Source organism: Molothrus aeneus, chromosome 3 (genome assembly GCF_037042795.1).
Source record: "Molothrus aeneus isolate 106 chromosome 3, BPBGC_Maene_1.0, whole genome shotgun sequence".
Lineage (NCBI taxonomy): Eukaryota > Metazoa > Chordata > Aves > Passeriformes > Icteridae > Molothrus > Molothrus aeneus.
The window spans coordinates 29701467-29721379 of NC_089648.1; the positions used below are offsets into that span (position 1 = coordinate 29701467).

The following is a 19913-nucleotide window of genomic DNA, read 5'->3' on the forward strand; positions in this document are numbered from 1 at the left end:
CACACCTCTGAGCCCTGCCCAACACCACAGACCCACTGCTGGCAACCACCTCAGTGAATCATCTGAAACTTTTATTACACCGATTTGGTTTACAATCTTTGTACTTTGATATTTCCAACAAAAAAGGCAACATTGTGATATACTGTTTGTACATATATAGAGAGACAGACAGAGCTAGATCATATTGACAGAGTTGAAAAGTAAAAACCGTTTCCCAGTGTTCACAAAAGGATTTATTCACCACGTACCCGCTTCTGCCTTGCCCTGCCTGATGGATACTGACACCGAGGTGCCACTGGCCCCTGGCTGACAGGACCTTTACCTGCACCATGTCACGTCCACATAGATCAGAAAGGATGGAGTGCAGGGCTGCCCTGGCAGCAGGGGTGCTGACAGGGCTCAGCCCCAAGCCCTCACAGGTTTGTGTAGCTCCCTTCCCAACTACTGATGGATGCTCCAGGGGCCACGTCCAAAGGAATTCCTAACCAGTAGTAGCAGCTGTGAAACCTCCCTACCCGGGCAACTCCCACTACTTGTTTCCCATCCTCGAGACCGAGGTATTGAATATACTTATTTATTTTTATTTGCATTTACAAAATATTTTCACTGGATGACACACCTCAATGAGATGAGAACTCATGTTCAGAAACAGCAGAAAAGACCCAGATCAGCATCAGGCTGATGAAGCAACAGCTCCAGCAGCGAGGGTGGGGGTTTAATGGGGGTGGCCTGGTCCTAGGCAAGCCTGCCTGTGGCTCCAAGGACAGGGCTGCAGCTGGTCAGCCAGTTGTGCCATGAAAGCTCATGCTTGGAGGGTAGCAATGAGATCCTGCAGACATGCTAGCAGACACATGAGGAGGAACTGGCCACCAGAACGAGTGAGGACAAGGGACGGAAAGAAAAGGGCTTGGGAAAACATGTCATCACAAGAACAACTTCTGACTTGCTTTCCAGCATATTCACTGCTCATTTCCCTGCTAACAGCTTGAGACTGTTAACATCACTTAAGCACCCTTCAAATCCACTCCTGGGCTGCCACATGCAGGAATGCCTGGACAGGTAGCTGTTGCCTGGAGAACTCTTTGCCCTCTCTCCCATCCATCTCTTAGCCAAAAAGCAAAGTCCAAACCAAGCAGCCTGCAGCACTTGCCCACACCCAAGACCAACAGTCATCTATCTGCCAGTCTGCAAGGATTGAAACCATTTCAAATGCCACACACTCTGGCCAGACAACAACAGCAGATTGTTGGAGTGTGAACATTCCTGCTGTTGGTGGGTCACTTGTCAGCTCCGGGTCCAGCCACCACAGGGTGGGTAAACTAGCTGGTCACTCTGTGCTGACTGCAGGGCCAGAACAAACCTTAGCTCTCCCATGAGATCTATCTCCAAGGAGTACTGGCAGGCTCTGAGGAGGGGGGGGGTCATTTGTGGAGGAGGGAACGAGCTTGGGCACTGCCACCACCCCCAACACAGCATCAGCAGCACTCAGCAGTCAGGCTGGGAGCACCCCCTCACCCACGGGTCTGTGCCAGAGAGAAGGTGAGAGACAGGGGTGGCCGGAAGGTAAAGAAGGGGGAAAGGCCCTCGGGCTCTCCCTCGGTCTGTGCGGGGCGTGTCCCATCAGGCCGGAGCGGGGCACCCGGCTGGCTCCCTCCCACAGCAGATGGCGAGCCCGGCTCCCGCTGCTCTGAGCAAAGCACACACGGCAGCAGGAAACAGTGGCCAGCTTCCCAAGCCTGGCGGTTTCTGCTCACAGAGACCCAGGCATCGATTTGCAAGGTGTCACACTGGCATATGCCACAAACAGGATGGCAGGTTGATTTTGAGCACCGACTTGGGGAGGAGGAGCAGGCTGCCACAAGGATGAGCAGAGGCTGTGCACAGAAATGGTTGCTGTGTTCAGCCTCCCTTTGCTCCCATGGAGCTGCATTTGTCTAGGCTGAGCTGTCCCTGCCCATTTGGTACCTGCTGGCCCTCTGCACAGTCAGCCAGGGTGCCGGTGGCTGGGGTTCACACACAGAGGGTCCTGAAAATGGGGGTCCTGTGCACTGCCTGTGGGACAGCACAGTGGGGTGAGGAGGACACAGCACGCTTCTAAAACATAGTGCCAAGCACTCCTGCCCTGAAACACACGCAGACAACTAACACAAACTCTTCCAGTCACTGGAGACCCACCACTGTATTCCATCACCCCTACAGCAGGTGTGCCCTGTGTCAAGCAGCTTCCCTCCAACCTCGATCACCTGCTAGCCCCATGTACCACCCTGCTGACAGGGCAATTTTGGCTAATCTAGATCCTTTCGTGCTTCTTCAGTTGCAGCGGAGAGGGATGAAGCCTGAGCTCGTGTGGCTGGGAAGATGGGAAGCGGCACAGAGCCAAGCCCTGCATCGGCTTCCCTAGGTGGAGGGGACGGCTCAGAAACGAAACGTTCCTCCTCCCTACAGGGTATGCCTGAAATAGCCAGGCTTGTCAGATCCCTGTCTCTGGCTGTGATGGATTAGCCTCTCCAAGGCACAAGGCAATTTATTCATTAGTGACATTTACACCTTGTGGCCATCGTGGTTGATGACACGTGCTCAAGCTGTCACTGCTGGGCTTGGAGGGGGCATTGCTGCTCCAACAACGCAGTGCGACATGGCCTGGGCACCTCAGCTTGGGAATACCTCCTGCCTTTCTCCTCAGCCAGAGCATGCACACATTGCCTTGAAAGCTCACTCTGTCCCCGAGCTTCTCAGGATGCCCTGCTCCATTTCCCCCCACCCTCCCTGCCGTGCAGCACCATTGCTCCAGCACTGCATCCTCCTGCCCCATTTTGCCTTCTGTTTCCTGTAAAAACCATCACCTTTGCAAAGCCTTTTACAGATGTTCTCAACCAGCTCTCTTCCTCCCATGTGTTGCTGAGCATTCACATCCTATTCTGCCTTCTGTCAGCTGCCCTCAGCCCCAGCAGAGAGCACAGAGCCCATGTTTGCAGACTTCTCCAGCAGATATGCTGCTTCCACCATGATGCTGTCCCCAGCTCCCTCACTGCCACAACATCTGACCTACCTCTCCTCTCCTCCCTGGTCTGGAGACCAGGACCACCAAAACATCAAGGCCTTCTGTTTTCTAACTTAGGACAAGTGCTGCGAAAGTCTCTGGGAAAGCACGAAGTGATGGCAGGATGTGCTGTGGTTGCTCTGCAGCAAGCAAGCAGTGGGCATGCCAGGGCAGGGAGCGCTGCTGGAAGGCTGTGCACAGGCAGGGGATGGTGAGGTCTGGCCACCAGCATGCCTGTGGTCATCATGCATCTGCTGGCATTCCATGGCACCCAGCAGGGAGGGACCAAAATGAGGGGAATGCACGGCCTCGGAGGAGTTCAGGGGAGTGAGTGCTTTGGCTAGCTCAGAGGAATGACAGTTTGCACATCAGGTTTGGGGAGAGTGAGAAGAGCTGGAAAGCATTGTCCAGGGAGCAGATCCGGCAGCTCTCCAGTTTCAGACAGCCAGCAGTGGATTAGCTTGTTCTCAAACACAGCTTGCTCCATGCTTTTATCCCTGCTCCCTGCCACTCTCTGCAGCAAATGTGACACTTCACACCATCTCCTCACAGAAATCAGGTCAGGAGTTTCCTCTCACAAAGAACAAGCAATGCTCTGTCACCCTGAAAAGCCCTTGCTGCAAGGGTGGATGGGTGTCACCACACCAAAGCCACAAACATATCAACCCTCTGCAGGGCCACACATCCCAGCTGTGCAGGAGCACACAGAACCCCACCCTGCCACATCTGGGTGGATAGCCACGTCACACCTCCAGGGGCAGAGAAAGATTTTAAACTCTGGCTTTCATTCCTGATCAACCTACACCACTGCAAAGCCACAGGGCCACCATCCTGATCTGCTCTGGGCATTCCTTCTCCACCAGCACGGCACATTACTAACAGAGATGGAAGGAGTGGAGAGTGTAAACCCACATCATCACCAAAAATATATATTTTTTTTTTTTAAGCAAGGAACAGCAATGTGAAACACTTCTAACAGCTGTTAAGGCCTTCCTGTGGCATTTCAGTTTGAAAAAGCCGTTGGCATTCCCAAAGTGAAATCCTGTTATTTTGGGGTCTGGCTGTCACTGCTGTTTCCCCAGTCATCTGAGCAGTGCTGCTCCATCAGACACACTGCTGCTCTCACTCCCCTCTGCTCAGCCCCTGGGGACAGGTTCTTCCTGGGGGCAGGTGCAGCACAAACAGAGTGCACCAGCTTCTGCCAGGGCTGAGCAGGAGGTGAGGCCTGAGTTCAGCTGATCCTCCCTCTGCATCTGCTTCTGGAAATGTGCATAGACTCAGGCTTGGGATTTTCCAAATTTTCACCCTGACTGGTTCATGGGCTGCCATCCAAAGTCTGAATTCATGTCACGGCAGCTGACGGCGCTGCTAATGGACGTTGGGACCATGGGACTGGTACAAAGCACTACGTCATCTCACCACATTCTAGCTAGGCTTCTTCTTTCACTAATGTGAGTAGCTAAGATTGCAGAAGCAGCTTGTGCTGATGGAGAGTGAAAGAACCTCATGTGTCTGTGTGTGAAGTTATTTTGTTCTACAAAATCCACTAATTATAATCACAGTAGGTGATCCATCCATTCACAGAGTTCAAAGGACTGGGGAGGGTTCAGGATGGGCACCAATTTCTCACGAGCTTCATTTCCCCCAAATGAAGTTTACAAAAACCAAACAAACGAACGAACAAACAAAATGGCCCAACAAAAAGAGTCTTCCTGGGGAATGGGGGAGGAATAAAACCCACTTAGCTTTCCAGCAGCCACTGTGCTTATTCTCAGTGCTGGATGGCCATGCTGCACACTGTAATGGACTCCTGAAAATCTGGCAGCTTCTGGAAGAGTTGCATAGGTGGATGATATACCTGTTAGTAGAGCCTGTTCACGAGCTGCAGGAAGAGGAGCCTGTTGAGCTCCACAGGGAAACTATCCCTCCCCCAAGACAGACATGAGGTAAGGAGGGAAGGAGGAAGGGCAGGCCACAAGGCCATGGGTCTTGCAGGTTCAGTTCTGTCCTTGGGACCTCTTTGAGCTCAGAGGCAGAAAGGCTGTGGTCCTGTGGGAGAAAGCTCCTCTCCTGGTGCTGTGGAGGTCAATTTGCTTGTTAGCTTGCTTTTGAGGGAGTTGACGAGATCACATCCATAATGTTCCCCTTGGCAGAGCAGCTGTGAGGCAGTAGAGCAGAACAATTCAATCCACTGCTTGTAGAAACTACAGATATTCAACATTCATTCATGTTGGCCAAGTCCCAACACAAAATCTATGCATCAAAGCATCTCTGTGACAGATCAATTTTTCAGGACTCAGGGACAGACCCCTATGAGGAGCTGCTAAGCCAACCTCACATTAGTATAGTACCACTGGCTTCAGTAAAGTTACCCCTAGGAACGAACATAGCCCATTAATTTCTACCTGAAGTGTGACTATGACCCCTTTCCACTTTTTCCAGAATGCCCACAGGGAAAACAGCCCTAGGCAGGCTCAGCCCCAAGTTCCCACTGGGGTCCCAGGTGCTATGAACCAGCCTTTGGTCCCCATGCATACCTGGCTCAGTGGAGAGTGTAGGCCCAAGTGCATCACAGGAAGCAGCAGCACCAGATAGAGCTATCACTTAATCATGTTTCATTTCTGACATTACCTGGATCCAAATCATGTTCCTACAGACTTTATTCTGACCACTGAATGTGAATGAAACACGATCAGAAGGACATATCCCACCTTGAGACTTACAGAGCTTTGGTAACACAACATCTTGGTTGGTGGTGTGGCACTGCAGACCCAGCCCCTACAGCGACTGCAGCAGAGCAGGAGCACACTGCAGCACAGTCTGTCCCCTGCTAAAGGCAGCACCCTGGTGACATTAGACAGCAGTACTGAAGCCATGGTTGGAAAGGCTGGAAGGAGAGCTTAAAAGGCATTATTTGTCCCACCCCCTAATCAGCAGGTGCTGTTTTACTGGCATTGATGCTACCTATCTTTCTTAAACTTCCACTTCATAAATCTTTTCCTGCAGTTCTCACCCCATGGGCATCCATCAGTTATTAAACAACTCTGCAGCCTTTTGAGTGAAGAGACAGCAAAGAGGGCAGGGACCAGCTGGATTTCTAATGTGCATTTGAGGGGGAGCAGAAAGGAAGGGGGGTGCATTTGTTTGACAATAGATTAACAGCAGTTTCCCCAGCCTTCATACTGTATTTGCCTGGAAGGCCTGGCCTTGGCCATAGGCTGAGATTCCCTCTCCCCATCCTAATGAATCCTACAGCTGCTCACCCTGACAGCCCTCTCTGACACCTCCCTCCTTGGTGTGGAGTGAGACATGACACACAGAGGGCTCAAAGAAGTACCACTTGGCTAGTTGGTGTCATTTGCTTGCTCTGCACAAGCAAGGTGCTAGGCACTATTTGGGAAGCTTCCACTGTGTTGAAAGATAAATAAATGGGTGGTGATAAGTCTTGATGATCAGGTAATCCAGAGCTTCTCACACACTTCTTCTCTCTCTCTCTCTTTCTCTAGTTTAGAAAAGCTGGAGAGCTCTGAAGTACCTGACAAGTATATTGAAGAGTGGGAAATACCAAATAGCCCAAACCAATTCTCCAGCCTTGCAGAAGTAAGGACTATCCCTCTTCTGGGTTGCATTAGCACCATGAAGGGTCACAAAGAGGAGCTGATAGCATTCCTGCCTCCTTCCTTTTGGTATATGAGGAAGGTCTGCTGCTAAGTGCAATGCTGAGCCTGACTCTCAGCCCATGGAAAACTGCAATGTTTGAATGATGTATGGAAAAAACCAAAGCCATCTGACTGCAGAGATCCTCCTAATTATTGCCCCCATCATACTGACAAGCACCCAGCTCTGACCTTCCCAGAGGGTGATGTGTGCTGTCCTGCTTTCCTTGTGTAAGCAGCCAGCAGCTCTGTGAGCTCTGCTCACTTCAAAGAGATCTTCTGCACCAGGAATGAGGACACAGCCACCCTGACAGACCAAGGCATTGCTTGCACCTTTGGCCCTCCTGCCCGGGCCAGGCTCAGAGCAGGACTGACATACTCACTACACAGTGAAAACTTCTGCACCACCACTCAAGCCAGGGTCTGGCAAGTGAGATCAAGACTCTGGGCTTGGTGAAAGGCTACAGATAAGAGGCCTGCTTGTGTCAGGAAGGCCATGAGAAAAAGGAACAGAGCCAATCAGACTCACCAGTCAATGGAGGAGAAGTAATGGGATTAAGCTACAGCAGGGAGAACTCAGGTTAGATGTAAGGGAGAAGGCTATCCTGAGAGGAGCCCTCGAATGAGCTGCCAAAGGAACTGTCATCACCAACGTGGAGAGGGCAGAGAGCAGACACACGTCTCAGGAAGAGCACAGCCTGACTGCTGCACAGCCCAGAGCTGTGGTGGGTGGTGTCTATGTGCCAGGAGATGGGACCACTCCACCATGGAGAGGCTGTGTGCCCAAACAGGGACAAGCATATATCTGTCTCTGCGTACCTATGCTCATAGCCATAAGGAGAATTACAGCAGCTGGCCTTGGCCCAGGGCACTGCGTTCTCTCACCAACACTTAGGAGAAAACCCTCTTTGCTGGTAGTGTCCCGTGCCAGGAATAGTGTCCCATGCCAGGAGACAGGAGGGAGAGCCCAGTTTTCTGCTCTGAACTTTCCTGCCTGACTAGACATGCCAGGATGAGCCCTAGTTTCAGTTTCTCCTCTTCAGCTCCATCACTTCTCTGTCAAGCCACCAGGCAGCTCCTGTCCCTGCTGCCCAGTCCTGCTCCCCTACCTTGTCCAAGTGCACCATCTCCCTTTCCTGAGCCTGAGTCATGTCTCCAACCTTGAGAAAATGGAATGGGATGGACCAGGGGGGCAGTTCTACCAGGTGCACTTGGGTAGCACCAAGAATATGAGGGATGGGATCTCTGAGAAATCCTGGCATGCAGTGGGGAACACTGACTAGAGAGGTCCCACTTCTCAGGGTACTGTGGGTCTGGACCAGCCACAGACAGAAGCACTGGGACTACAGCTGGGATCTGGCTGCAGCTGGCACCAGGTACATGGGGAAGGTGTTCAGCAACAGGAAGACTGTATGGATCCTGTGGGTCAGAACAGCAGCCGTGCCTCAAAGATCCACCTGGACAGACCACCTCCAGAATAAGATTTCACAGGTGAAAATGGGGCCAGAGGAACAAGGCCAGGCATTCTCATGGAAAGCCCCAGAAAGAGCCAAGGACAAGTGCCTGAAACTCTGCTGCAGGTGCTAAAAGCTGAGGGGCATAGAGACCCTGCTAATCTGTCCCTCTTGTGAAGACTGTCTTTGCCCCAGGGAGATAAAAGGCCTGCCAAAACTGAGATAAATCCATCTGTCCAAGGCACCTTGGAGGCTGGAGATAGAAAGATGAGCCATTACAGCCTAATTTAAGCAACAGTGCAGATTTCAAAGAGAACATGTCAGGAAGGACAAGCAGGGACCTCATTCCTCACTAATGACCCATTGCAGCTCCACTGCCTCAATTCACTGGGACATACAAGCACACACCATTATCTCCCTGGAGTCAGGAGAACACTCCACATTGGCCTTGGCTTACATTAGGCCCTTGGAGAGAGAAGCACGAGTGCACAGCAAGCCAAATGTCATTACTAAGCAAGGAAATCCCAGGGCTGCTTTCGCCCAGCCTGAATCTATGCCAAAAGTAATGAGAACAAAATGCAGAGAGGGATGTGCCTACACCAGAGACCTTAATCTTCTCTGTCCTCCAAGGGACCCTCTTCTTTAAGCCAACATCTAACTCTGGTGGTGAAAGTAAGGGCAGAAGTAAGGGCTAAGACAGAATCATAAACAGAGTGAGATTTTAAGAGACTTCCTGTTCAAACCACTGTTGTTTGTAGTTTAGCACCCCAGATCCAGGAGGACAAGCTGACTTGAAGGGCAAGAGACACTAACCGGGATATGCAGGGCATACAGAGCAGAACAGACTGCTCTGGAGGAAATGAAAAGTGGAGCCCTACAATGCCCACACGTGCTGACCGCTCCAGGCTTGCCAGCAGGAGATGACTTTAAAAATAGGACCAGTGTGGTACATGGGTGCATTTGCAGCCTCCTCAAGACCTGGGAGGCAAAGCAGTACAGCGGCACGATGAGAGAGACAGACTCCTCATTAATATCTGGCAGGAGGAAGATGGCAGGACTAAATACAGTGCCTCACTGTTCTGTGACAGATGAGGAGGCAGACACCAAGCACAAATGCCCAGGTGCCACTGGACTTGACCTTGTCACCCCAGATGTGCTGCTCTTAGCTTTTGTTTGCCACAGCTGATGCAGGAAGCAGGGTGAAGCTGAGGAGTAGGGCTGTCTGGAGAAATCACTGGCTGATTTGGCATGCACTCCCCAAAGAGCTGACTGATTCAGGAGACAGCTTTTCTGAGAACAAGGACGCAAGAGATCTGGGGATGTGTTGCTGGAGGAGGAAAAGCTGGGTGTGTGCATGCTACAAACACTGTTCCAACTTCAGTGACAAAGGCTCTTTGCCCAGTGTCACTGAGATCCTTTCCAGTAGGGTAGAAGGGGCAGCACAAAGCTCAGAGCAACCTGCCCTGACAAGAGCAAGGCAGAAGAACCCAGTAGCTAATGAGCTACACAGAAGAGTCACCTCACTTCTGACAGCCTGACACCTGCCTGCAAAAACCTCTGTTGTGCAAAACGTTTTGTTTCAATCAGGTTTTCCTCTAACATATCCCCAGCCTCTGTTCTGCAGAGCATCCCTCTTGGCAGTGCCTCCTGCACCAATAGTGGGGTCCCACAGAAACAGAATCCTTTTGATCCTCCTTTCCCCAGCCAAAGTTCCCAATGCTCCAGCATACTTTTGCATTTGTTCCTCCTATCCCCTCAGAGCTCTCTGCCAAAATGAGGCTTCCAGGAGCCTGCAGCTCAGAGTCCACAGCCAGAGCCCAGCTGGATCTCATGCAAAATTTACTTGTGCAGACTTGCACCAACCTGCTGCTCCATTATCAATAGGTGAACTGCAGCTGAACCTACCAGAGACTTCCTTGATGCTTGGCTGAACCAATTAGGACTCACTTCAAAGCCAGGAAGGGTCCCCAGCCACTTGATGTGCCACCTGATACCACAATGTCTCTGCCAGTGCCATCCTCTTCCCCATCCCCAGCTCACCAGGGGCCTCCTGTTTTCTCTTTCCAGCTGAGCCCTCCTCCAGCAAACACATCAGTAGTGCTGCAGATCTCTGCTCCATCTGGATTTGCACATTCATCCCTTCCCCGGTGCTGCATGCCCAAACAGAAAACCCTTTATCAAGGGGATGCTGACTCACAGCTGGCACACCGAAACTTCCTAAGGAGCTGAGCATGGGATACTCTGGAGGCAAAAATGCCATTCCCAGCAGTGAGAAAAAAGTAACAGTCGGAGCATGGTCTAAAAAAAAAAGTGGGGAGGGTGGGGAATGGTCGGGGGAAGGGGAAGAGGCGGATTCGTGGCTTTGAGCCTTTGCTCTAACCTGCCATTGAGCTCCACGTGCCTGGGCACCCATGACTTTCTGTCACAGGCAGCGACACCCTGCTCCAAGGGGCCTGCTCTCCTCCACCCTGTCAGGGGTCTCGCTCCAGTGTGGGAAGCAGGGTGGGCAGGGGTGCAGCAGGGTGCTTTTTGGTGGCTGCTGGTTCCTTGGAGCACGAGCCAGCCTGGAGCCAGGGCTGGGAGCCAAAGCCACCCCCTCCCTGCATCAGGCCTGTTGTCTTATTCCCCCCTTTGGGTCTTGATACCATGAATTATGGTCTTGCTGTTGGTTTGGTTGTTTTTGTTTTTTTTTTTGCATGTGGTGATCGGTCGAGAGTTCTGTGCCATGTCAGGGGGAGCATCAGCATCCACCCCTTGGGGAGGAGGTCAGAGCCACAGCAGGGGAAGCTTTCGCTGGCTGCCAGAGCAGGATGCCATGTCCACTCCATCCTGATGTCCTCCTGAGCTATCCCCCTCGTGCTCCTCTCCCCAGATCCTGCGCCGGCTTGGGCTGGGCAATGGACAATGAGATCTCACCGCTTTCTGCTTTCACAGTGAGGTCTCCACGCAGGACCCATTGCGGTGGAGGTGACGGTGGTCGTGGTTCAGGCAGCCTTCATTGCGGTGTACAATGAGGACGGGGAAGTAGAGGGCATCCTGATAAGGAGGGGGGTCTTCCTCCTCCACAGTCACCTGGCTGGAGAGGCGTGTCTGCTCAGTGGGGCAGCTCTGCTCATTCAGGCTGCCACTCCGGCTCTGCCAGAGGCAGCTGCGGCGTGAGCCGTACAGGCGGCCCAGGGAGAAGCGGCTGCTGCTGAAGGGAATCCTGGGGCTGCCGTTGCAGATGCTCAGAGCGCTGCGGGAGAAGATGGAGGAGCTGCTTATAGTCCTGTGGCAGCGCTCGCAGTTCTGCCGGTAGCCCCCGTAGCGGCAGGCAGAGTAGCTGGTGCAGCCGGAGAGCCCCACCAAGTCCATCAGCACCGCTTCCGAGTAGCTGGGCACCAGCTGCTGGTTGGAGCGTATGTGCCACTCCAGCTCCGTGCTGTCCACCGTGTTGACACGGGGCATCCTCCGGCAGAAGGAGCGCTCCTCGGCCGGCGTCACCGCCACATAATCGAACCCAAAGAGTTTTTCCACGTGGTAATGGACGTAGGAGGTGCGGTACTCATTTAGCACCCGCAGGGGCCAGGATAAGGTCAGCAGAGCTGCCACCCAGAAGACATAGTGAGATACATACCAAGGCAGGTTGTCTGGGTCAGAGAAGGCCACCATGTATTCCTTGAAGTCCACATTTTTGAGGTGCATCCCCTCCCTGGCCTCCATGTAATCGTCTAGGCCCTCGTTCTCCGTGAAGAAGCGGGCCCGCTGGGTCAGATAGGAGTTCTCGGACTCCACGTTGGCAAAGCTGAAACACTTGGTGAAGCGGAGCCGTGTGGCTGGGTAGCTCTCCAGGTCGATGAGATCCTTGGAGATGTCCTTGACCCCGCAGTTGGAGTAATCAAACTCGGCCTCTGCCACGTGGGTGTTGACCCGCTCGTGGTACACCTGGGTGGTGGTGTAGGCGTCCCCGTTGCGGTAGCGGGTGACCTGCCGGGTCCTGCGGACGTAGTGGTAGCTGATGGCCTTCCACCAGATGCAGGGGGTCGCCTGCTGCATCCGCTGCACGCGCTCGTGCACGCTCTCCACGTCCACCTTGTACTGCAGCTCGTTGCGCGTGTAGCAGTGCCAGCACTCCACCAGGTACACCACGTAGAGCATCACCAGGAAAGCCAAGGGGATGTAGACGTAGCCGTTGGAGCAGGGGCTGTCATGGTACATCATGGACTTGCCCTTGTAAGCGCTGTCGAAGGTCAGCCGGGTCACCTTGGTGACGTGGCACCAAGTCATGGCTCCCATGCAGCCATACATGAGGAGGGACAGCAGCAGACATTTCCAGTGGGACTCTCGGCACAGGGACTTGCTGAGAGACTGCTTCACTGGCCGCTGCTGCTCCGGGGCACCATGAAGAAGAGAGAGAAAACAAGAGAGGAGTCAGTAGGCTGCAGCGACAGGGGAAGGGGTGCAGGCAGCAGGGTGCTGTGGTAGCACCTATAGCTCTGTGAACAGAGACCAAACAGCAGATGCCATGGGGCTCCTGGCCTCAGCAGGCAGGGCAGAGGCTGGGATCTCTCACAGAATGACAGTCATGCAGTGCAGGCAACTATCACCTCCATTTCTGGTGCTCTGCCCCTCCCTGGGAGACAGACAGAGCCCAGCTGGACATGGGGGGAGAGAGGCAAAGGATAACTCTGTGAGCCACACCCTGAGCATCTCCCTTGTCCAGCAGGGAGTAAACCCTACCATTGCCATTTCCCAAGGAGAGCTATTGGAGCACCAGGTAAGAGTCTGGGTGATCTCCTCCACATTCCTCAGCTCTTGCACCCACCCCACCAGTACAGGCAGCTCTAACTGGGTGTCATCCCACTCAGATGTCATCCCACCTGAGCCCCTCACCACAGCTCATCCCACTGCACAGGAGTCTCTTCCCTGCTTCCCAGTAATGACCAACAGCAACATTGCAATTCCTCCACCAGGGCGGCACAAGCTGCCTGGTGTGCCTGTCAGATGGAGAAACAGACCTTCTGCAGCTGGGAAGGTCTGTGTTTGCTAATGACAATTCCCACTACAACACTTGGCAGCCTAAGGAGCTCTGAAGTGCTTCTCAAGTGCTTTATAAACCATACCAATGAGAAAGTACTTTTCCACTATTGAAATGGAGCCACCTCTGGTAGGAGAGAAAGCAAATATGGAGTAATATCCTAAAAAGTGTTCAGGCTGGAAGGAAGGAGCATCCTACTAATCTGCAGCAGCAAGGAGTGCAAGAGGCCACTCACAGCTGCTGGCAAATGTGCCTGCTTGCACTGGGATTCAGATGTGACAGTCCACACTTCTGAAAAAATTGCTCTTAGGTCTTTCATGGTGAGGAAAAGGCAGAACTTCAGCAACATGACTTTTTAAAGGGATTGCATTGGTGCCTTTACCACAATACAGTGCAGGGTTTCACACAAACCCATGAAAAAAACTTGGTTAAGGAAACCTCTGTCACTCTGCAATACTCTGAAGTCCCAAATATTGATCCATTGTCTGTGAGATCTGACATCATCCTACGCAAAGAAAGAACAGACAAAGTAACTATTTGCTTTCTTATACAGAAGATTTCATCCAGCAATCTCCAAAGGTGCAACCTGAGAGAGGGGGTCAAGAACCTCAGCCTTGTGCAGATGCCACCAAATTCACTCAGAGGCTTCAAGCTTTGCTCTCCCTCTGCACCTGCAGGCAGCAGCAGCTCCTGAGCCCTCCAGAGGTGGGCTCTGCTGTGGCAGGGGCCAACACCAGCTGTAATGACACTGCTCACAGCACTGCAGTTCAAGCCTGGCTCCATTATTCTCCACTCCTCAGCATGCTGGGCTGGAGAGGTCTCTCATCCAGGAATCCCAAACAACTGAATGGGCTCACACTGCTAGGAAGCAGGAGGGGCACTTTCACTCTGGTATGAAAATGAAAATTAAAGCCAGAACCAGAAATCACAAGGGCACTGGCAGGTCTAGGAACAGACCTGGGCCTCTTCTTTCATTTAAGAAATGCATCTTGCTCTTCTGAAGAGCCCCTCATTCCTGGCTTGGTGCTCTAGAGTCCCACAGGCCAATCTTTCCTCCCCACCCTTGTCAAAGCCTGCCATTGGGACGTCTGTCGCTGCACTCATGGATCCTGCCCAAATCTCCAGCAGAGGTTTCCCTCCTAGAAGCACAGAGCTCCCCTGCCTGCCCACCCCAACAGCCAGCCCATGATGAGCAGAGCAGGCAGCACATCCAGAGACACCACTGCTGGCAAGGGGAATGGTGGCACATCCCACTGTCACTCCCAGCCATCAGAAATGCTGAGCTCCTCTCTTTGAAGCCACTAGCTGAGAGCAGGACCTGGGGACAGACAGACAGACAGAGCCCAGGGCTGGCAGGTGGGGTGGTGCTGGCCTGCAGGCAGCTCAGAGAGGTGCAGGGTGGCCCTGCTGGCACGGACACATGTGCAGCCCAGTCTTCCCGGTGCAACTGACCACTGCAGCAGCCTCACAGTCATGGGGCAAGGAGGCAACCCCAGGTAAGAGAAAAGGGAGTGAGGAGAAGAAGTGGGGGGCCTTTCAGGAGGCAGAGCCACCTGAGCTGTGCTCTCCCTCCTGAGGTCAAGGCTGCAGTTACCAGAGCCTGCTCAGACCCCTCTTTCTTTGCTTGGTTGCAGCACAGCTCTCCCATGCTGGAGTACAGTACCCTGCCCAGGCAGCTAAAGGCTTCCTCTCTCACTGCTGCCTTCTGCGTTGCAGGCTTTCCCTGGCAGCGGCAGCTCTGACTGTGAGGATCTAAAGGAGCAGCTCAGCCAAAGGAGGAGCATGGGGAGGGTCTGAACAGGGCCCTTGGAGTGGTACATGCCAAACCTGGGGTGTCTGTGGGGTGTGAATGCTGAGAAACAGCACCTTGTTTAGGAGGTAGATATGCAAACAGAGCACAAGGAATAAAGCAAAGCATCCAGCTCATTCATTTGCCAGCTGGGGAAGGGGCACCAGAATGACAGATCTTTGGACACGTCTGTCTCAGAAAAGCAAATTCCACCTCACAGTCAGTCCCCAGCCCGTGATATTCTGCACTGCCTGTGTCGCAGGAGAAGGGAGATGCTGGCTGCCACCCTGCAGAGATGTAGGCAAGCCCCACTGCGGTTACCCACCCAGGGCAGGGAGCACGATGCAGCCCAGGCTTGGTTCCAGGAACTGTGTTAGCAGGGCTCTAGTCCATGCATTAGTCTCCTCCTAGGACTACGCAGTATTTAGATACTGCAGCGCTTTTACAGGGTCACACTAACCCCTGCTGTAAACTGTTTACAACCCAGCCTTGTCCTAGGCTTTTGAGGCAAAACACACACACCTCAGCTGCTCTGGTGGGGGCTCCGAAAGCTGAGCAAGTGCCAGTGACGGGATACAGCCACAGCAGAGACAGAGGAGGAGCCAGATGCAGAGTCTAATCCCAGTAGGAACTGCAGCATCCCTGCTCCTCTCCCAGGCTGCAAAGGGCTCACAGGAGCAAACAATCAGCTCCACAGATTCCTCCGCAGAAGCAGCTGAATAAGATTGTCTCCTTGAGCTCTTAACCAGCTTGGTTAAGTCCAGCATAGCAAACAAGCAGATGAAAAAGCTGGGGAAAGAGAAATCTGTCTCAACAGTGTCACTAGGAGGAGAGCAGGCACTGATATAAATGCCATCGTCATCTGCCCGCTGCAGTCTGATGGAATGAGGCAAAAGACTTGCCCTAATTCACTGCAAACAGGGTTTCCCTCCATCACCGGGAGCCTCCCTCACTGCTCAGGCTCCAGCACTGGAGAGTGGTGAGCAAATCTGCTATTGCAGGTGCACTGGAACATCCCTGCAGTGCTAGGGGGCAAGGCTGGCCATAGCTTAGCCAGACCTCTTGTGGGATCCCAACCAGCTCCCTTCCCTGTGCTTCAGTTCACCTCAAGGAACACATGGTGCAACCCACAGCGGGCACTAACTGAGACAGCTCGAGAAAGGCAAGGGGGGGGCTGCTCCTTGGGCCTCCCCTCCCTCCTGCCTGGCACTGGCCTCTGACACTGCCCCTGAAGCGGACAGAGATGGAGGCCCACACCTGCAGCTGCTGCTTAGGATGCGTGGGGAGGGATGGAGGGATGGAGGGATGGAGGGATGGAGGGATGGAGAATGGAGGGATGGAGAGATGGAGGGGATGACTCACAACCAGCCATGAAGCAAAAGGAGACACCCACAATGCACAGGGCAGAGGCAGTAGAAGAGAGGACCCCCAACACTGCTTGCACTAAACTCCTTTGAGGTCTGGGGGATCCTCTTTTGAAAAAACAGCCTCAAGGAGACAAACCTGCCCAGCACATGGGTCAAAATCCCTTAATCACCCCTGCAACCTTGACCCTGCAACTTTGAATACTAAAACCCATCAAGTCCTTCAAGCTACTCCCAGTAACAGCCTGGCCCTGGCCCCATCCACTGTCCCCTTTTTTAACAAGCATTTCCATGTCATTACCTCCCATGCCTCTCACCTGCCTCTCCCTGCAGAAACCTCTGTGAAATCTCTGATTCACCTCCAGAATGCTAAACCTTCATATTTCGAGACAGCCTGGGATTCAGAGGGTTAGGAGTCCTAGAGACAGCCCTCTAGAGGGCTGAAAAAACAACCCAAAAAAAGCCCCAGAGCAGCAGCCTGAAGGCCCAGGTAGCTCCCGAGTGCCAGGTGGTGGCAGCAGCCTGCAGGGGACTCCAGAGGGACTCCTGAGCATCAGTTTCCATGGCTCTTCCCCAAGATTCACTTACATCATGCAAGAAATGAATAAGCCCTGATTCCTTTGACCTCAAATCCCCAGAAAAAGGGAGGTAGGGAGGATCCAGTCATTTCTAGGAATTACCACTGTCTTCGAAGGCTCTGGACAAACATTGGCAACTCCTGGCCAGGATGGTCCCAGCAAATACCCACATCACACACCCTATGCCTACAGCCCAGGTTCAGGAACTACCTGCCTACAAGCAAGAGGTGGCTCAGTCCCAGGCTGGCAGGGTTGCCAACTGCAGAGGACAGAGGAAGGCTGAGCATCGACAAGCCAGGGAATCCTGCCAGCAGTCAGCTCCTGCAGTGGTACCAAGGTCTCCATTTCACACAGCAGCTTGGAGGAGGACTGCTTCCTTCCATCAGATCCCTCCTGAGCAGCAGGACGAGGACATGCTTTTGCTTGTTCCCAGGCTGAAGAGCTTGTCCCTTGGCGTCTCCTACCCTCCAAGTATGAACTGAGGAGTGAAATTCAGTTCACCACCACTAAGTGTGGGTGTAGGCATGTGATGCCAAGATGGAACAAGGGCTCAGTCAGCTCTGGTTAGTAGCTCTTGCTACTTGCCTTGCTGGGACAAGATGAGAAGCACCCGAAGCCCTGCCTGGCTCCTAGACACAGCAAACTGAGATATCAAGATGAGACACCTTCAAACAGGACAGGGTAAGTTTCCCATTTTCCAGACATCTCCCCTGGCTTCCCACTTGCCCTGGCCAATGGACCCTGACATGGGATTGAGCCACACTGCAGGGACACTCGGCAATGCTGGCACCAGCAGCTGGCTCTGATGGAAACGAGGACATTGCACAGCCCGTATGGCACTGCATAGGCACTAGAGGGGAGGAGGAACATTCTCCCCTCCTGATAGTTCTGAAGACAAGAGGATTGCACTAGGTCAGCCCATGAATCCAAGATTGCCACTAAAGTCTCTCCTCATTGCATCAGGTGAGACACCAGCAAGCATGGCACCATCACAAGAGGCTGCAGCTTCCCTCTCCTCCATCAGCTGCTTCATGCAAGTCTGTGATAGCTTCTGGCCACAAGAAGGATGCCCTTAGCCTAAACAGGGCTGGTCATGGACTACAGCCCTTCTGCCTGCTCCCATGGAGTGTTATACTGACACTCTTGCTGGCAGCCACCACAGAGTAACTGTGGTGCCCAGACAACCTTATAATCCCTGCGAGCCAGGGGGCACTGTAGGTGAGGGAAACTCGTCTGGGCACTGCCCCTGCTACACTTCTTTCACCCAAACTGGCTCTTGCTCTGGCACCTCTGAAAAGTCTGTGCCATCTAGAAAGGAGAATCAGCACTGCCAGAGCACCGGCAGTAAGAGACCACATCACAGTAGGGCACAAGCACATCCTCACGAGAAAAAAGCACCTCACAGTTTGGCTACCCTCATCAGCATCTGTTTGAAGAGCTGGGCTCAGATCATCAGGAGTTGTTGAATGCAGGCAGGAAGAGAGGAACAGACACAGAGTATACAGTATTTGTACAGCTTCCCAGTCCTTGAACTTCAGCATTCCTCTCCTGCAATTATTTCTATCTAAATATAAATCTGTATATATAGAATAACTGTGCATGGGCACACATGTTCTGCCCAAGCCAAGGAGGCAGAGAATACCAGGATTATGCAGCACTCACAAACTGCAGCTCCTCATCAGCAGAAGGGGAAGTGATGCACCAGTTTCTGAGTACCCCCCAAGCTGCCCTTTGAGCTGTGGTCTCACCAGACGGGGCAGCCCACCACCTGCAGCAGAACACTGGCCTTCCTACACTGCCTAGTTGCCCTCCAGGGGTCAGCACCCCCATGGCATAAAGTGAGTCCCACCAGTCAGAGCAGTTGCCTTCTCTCTTCTTGGGAAGCCCAAGCTGCAAGCAGGATCTGTAGAAGCAGACAAAAGGGCTGGCACTCCTGCCTCCCGGCGGTGCTCCCAAGGCACAGGGCACCCTGCTCTTGACCCTTTCTGGCGTCTGCTGCCTGGACTCCAGAAAAGTCATCTGCTGAGGGAGACTGCAGCACACCTGGAGGCAAGGCTGTGCTGGTACCTGGCCTGCCCCAGTCTGCACCTTCCACTTCTCTAGCTGGGAGCAGCCGCCAGCCAGCAACAGCCCCTGGCTTTGCCATGTCCCCAAGCCCTCTACCCTGCTGCCCACCGCGTCCTGCCTCACAGCGACCCAGGCAGCTGTGCCACATCCTGGGTGCCCCCAGAAGCCAGCGCACAGCAAGGAGGGGGTCTCCACGTCCACTCCTCCCAAGCATAACAAGCTCTGCCCGCGGCTGTAAGCCCAAACGGTGCCCCGCGCTTCTCGTTTCTGATTTTTTTCCTTGCTCCTCCATCCCGGCCACTCCAGCTCCGGCCCCCGCTCCGGACGGCGCTGGCTGCTGCCTCCCTTCCAGCCCCGGAGGCTCCGCAGCGATCCCCAGGTGACTGGCAGCGATGGAGAAGAGGCGCGCCGGGGCAGCCCTTTGGCGGCGCGGACCGACGGCTGGGTATGCTCGCCCCCGAACCCCACTGCCCCCCGGCCCGCATCGCATCCCCGGGGCCGGAGCGGGGCGAGAGGGGCTCCCAGCGAGCGGCTCCGTACCTGGGCGGGCAAAGCCCGGCCCGGCGCGCGGCGGGGCGGTCAATGACCGCGCCATGCAAAGCGCCCGGGGAGGGAAGGGTGGTCGGGGGCAGCCCCGGGCCGGGGGCGGCCGCTCTGCTCACCTCCTCTCTGGCCCCCTCCGCCTCCTCCTCCGGAGGCACCGGCGTGCTGCTGCCTCCCTCGCTGGCGGCGGCCGCCGAGGCCGGGGGGGACATGGCGGCGGGGGCGCCCCGCTGGCGGTGCCTGCGGGCTGGGCAGCCGCATTATCCCGCCCGCCGCCGGGCGCTGCCTCGCCGGTGGCCGGGCGGGCGGCGGGGCGGCGCGGCGGGCGGGCGGCGCGGCGGCATCGCCCCCAGCCGCGGCTCGGCGGCAGCGCTGGCCGCCCGCCGGCCCCGGCCCCGGCCCCGC

At 54.2% G+C, this 19913-nt stretch overlaps 1 protein-coding gene across 2 annotated transcripts; it reads right to left on the bottom strand.

The window, feature by feature from the left end:
* Positions 1 to 50: 50 nt before the first annotated feature.
* Positions 51 to 19720, bottom strand: TMEM151B (transmembrane protein 151B). 2 transcript variants are annotated; one of them, XR_010783347.1, is made up of 3 exons: positions 19628 to 19720; positions 10531 to 12515; positions 51 to 5198 (listed from the first exon to the last, which is right to left on the bottom strand). XR_010783347.1 is itself a non-coding variant. In XM_066546558.1 (3 exons), exons 1-2 carry the CDS (start codon positions 19718 to 19720, stop codon positions 11079 to 11081), a joined length of 1530 nt encoding a protein of 509 aa, XP_066402655.1. In that variant the 3' UTR covers positions 51 to 5198; positions 11067 to 11078. The 2 variants fall into 2 exon arrangements, 1 of the variants encoding a protein (XP_066402655.1); XM_066546558.1 differs by having other exon boundaries at positions 11067 to 12515.
* Positions 19721 to 19913: the final 193 nt, after the last annotated feature.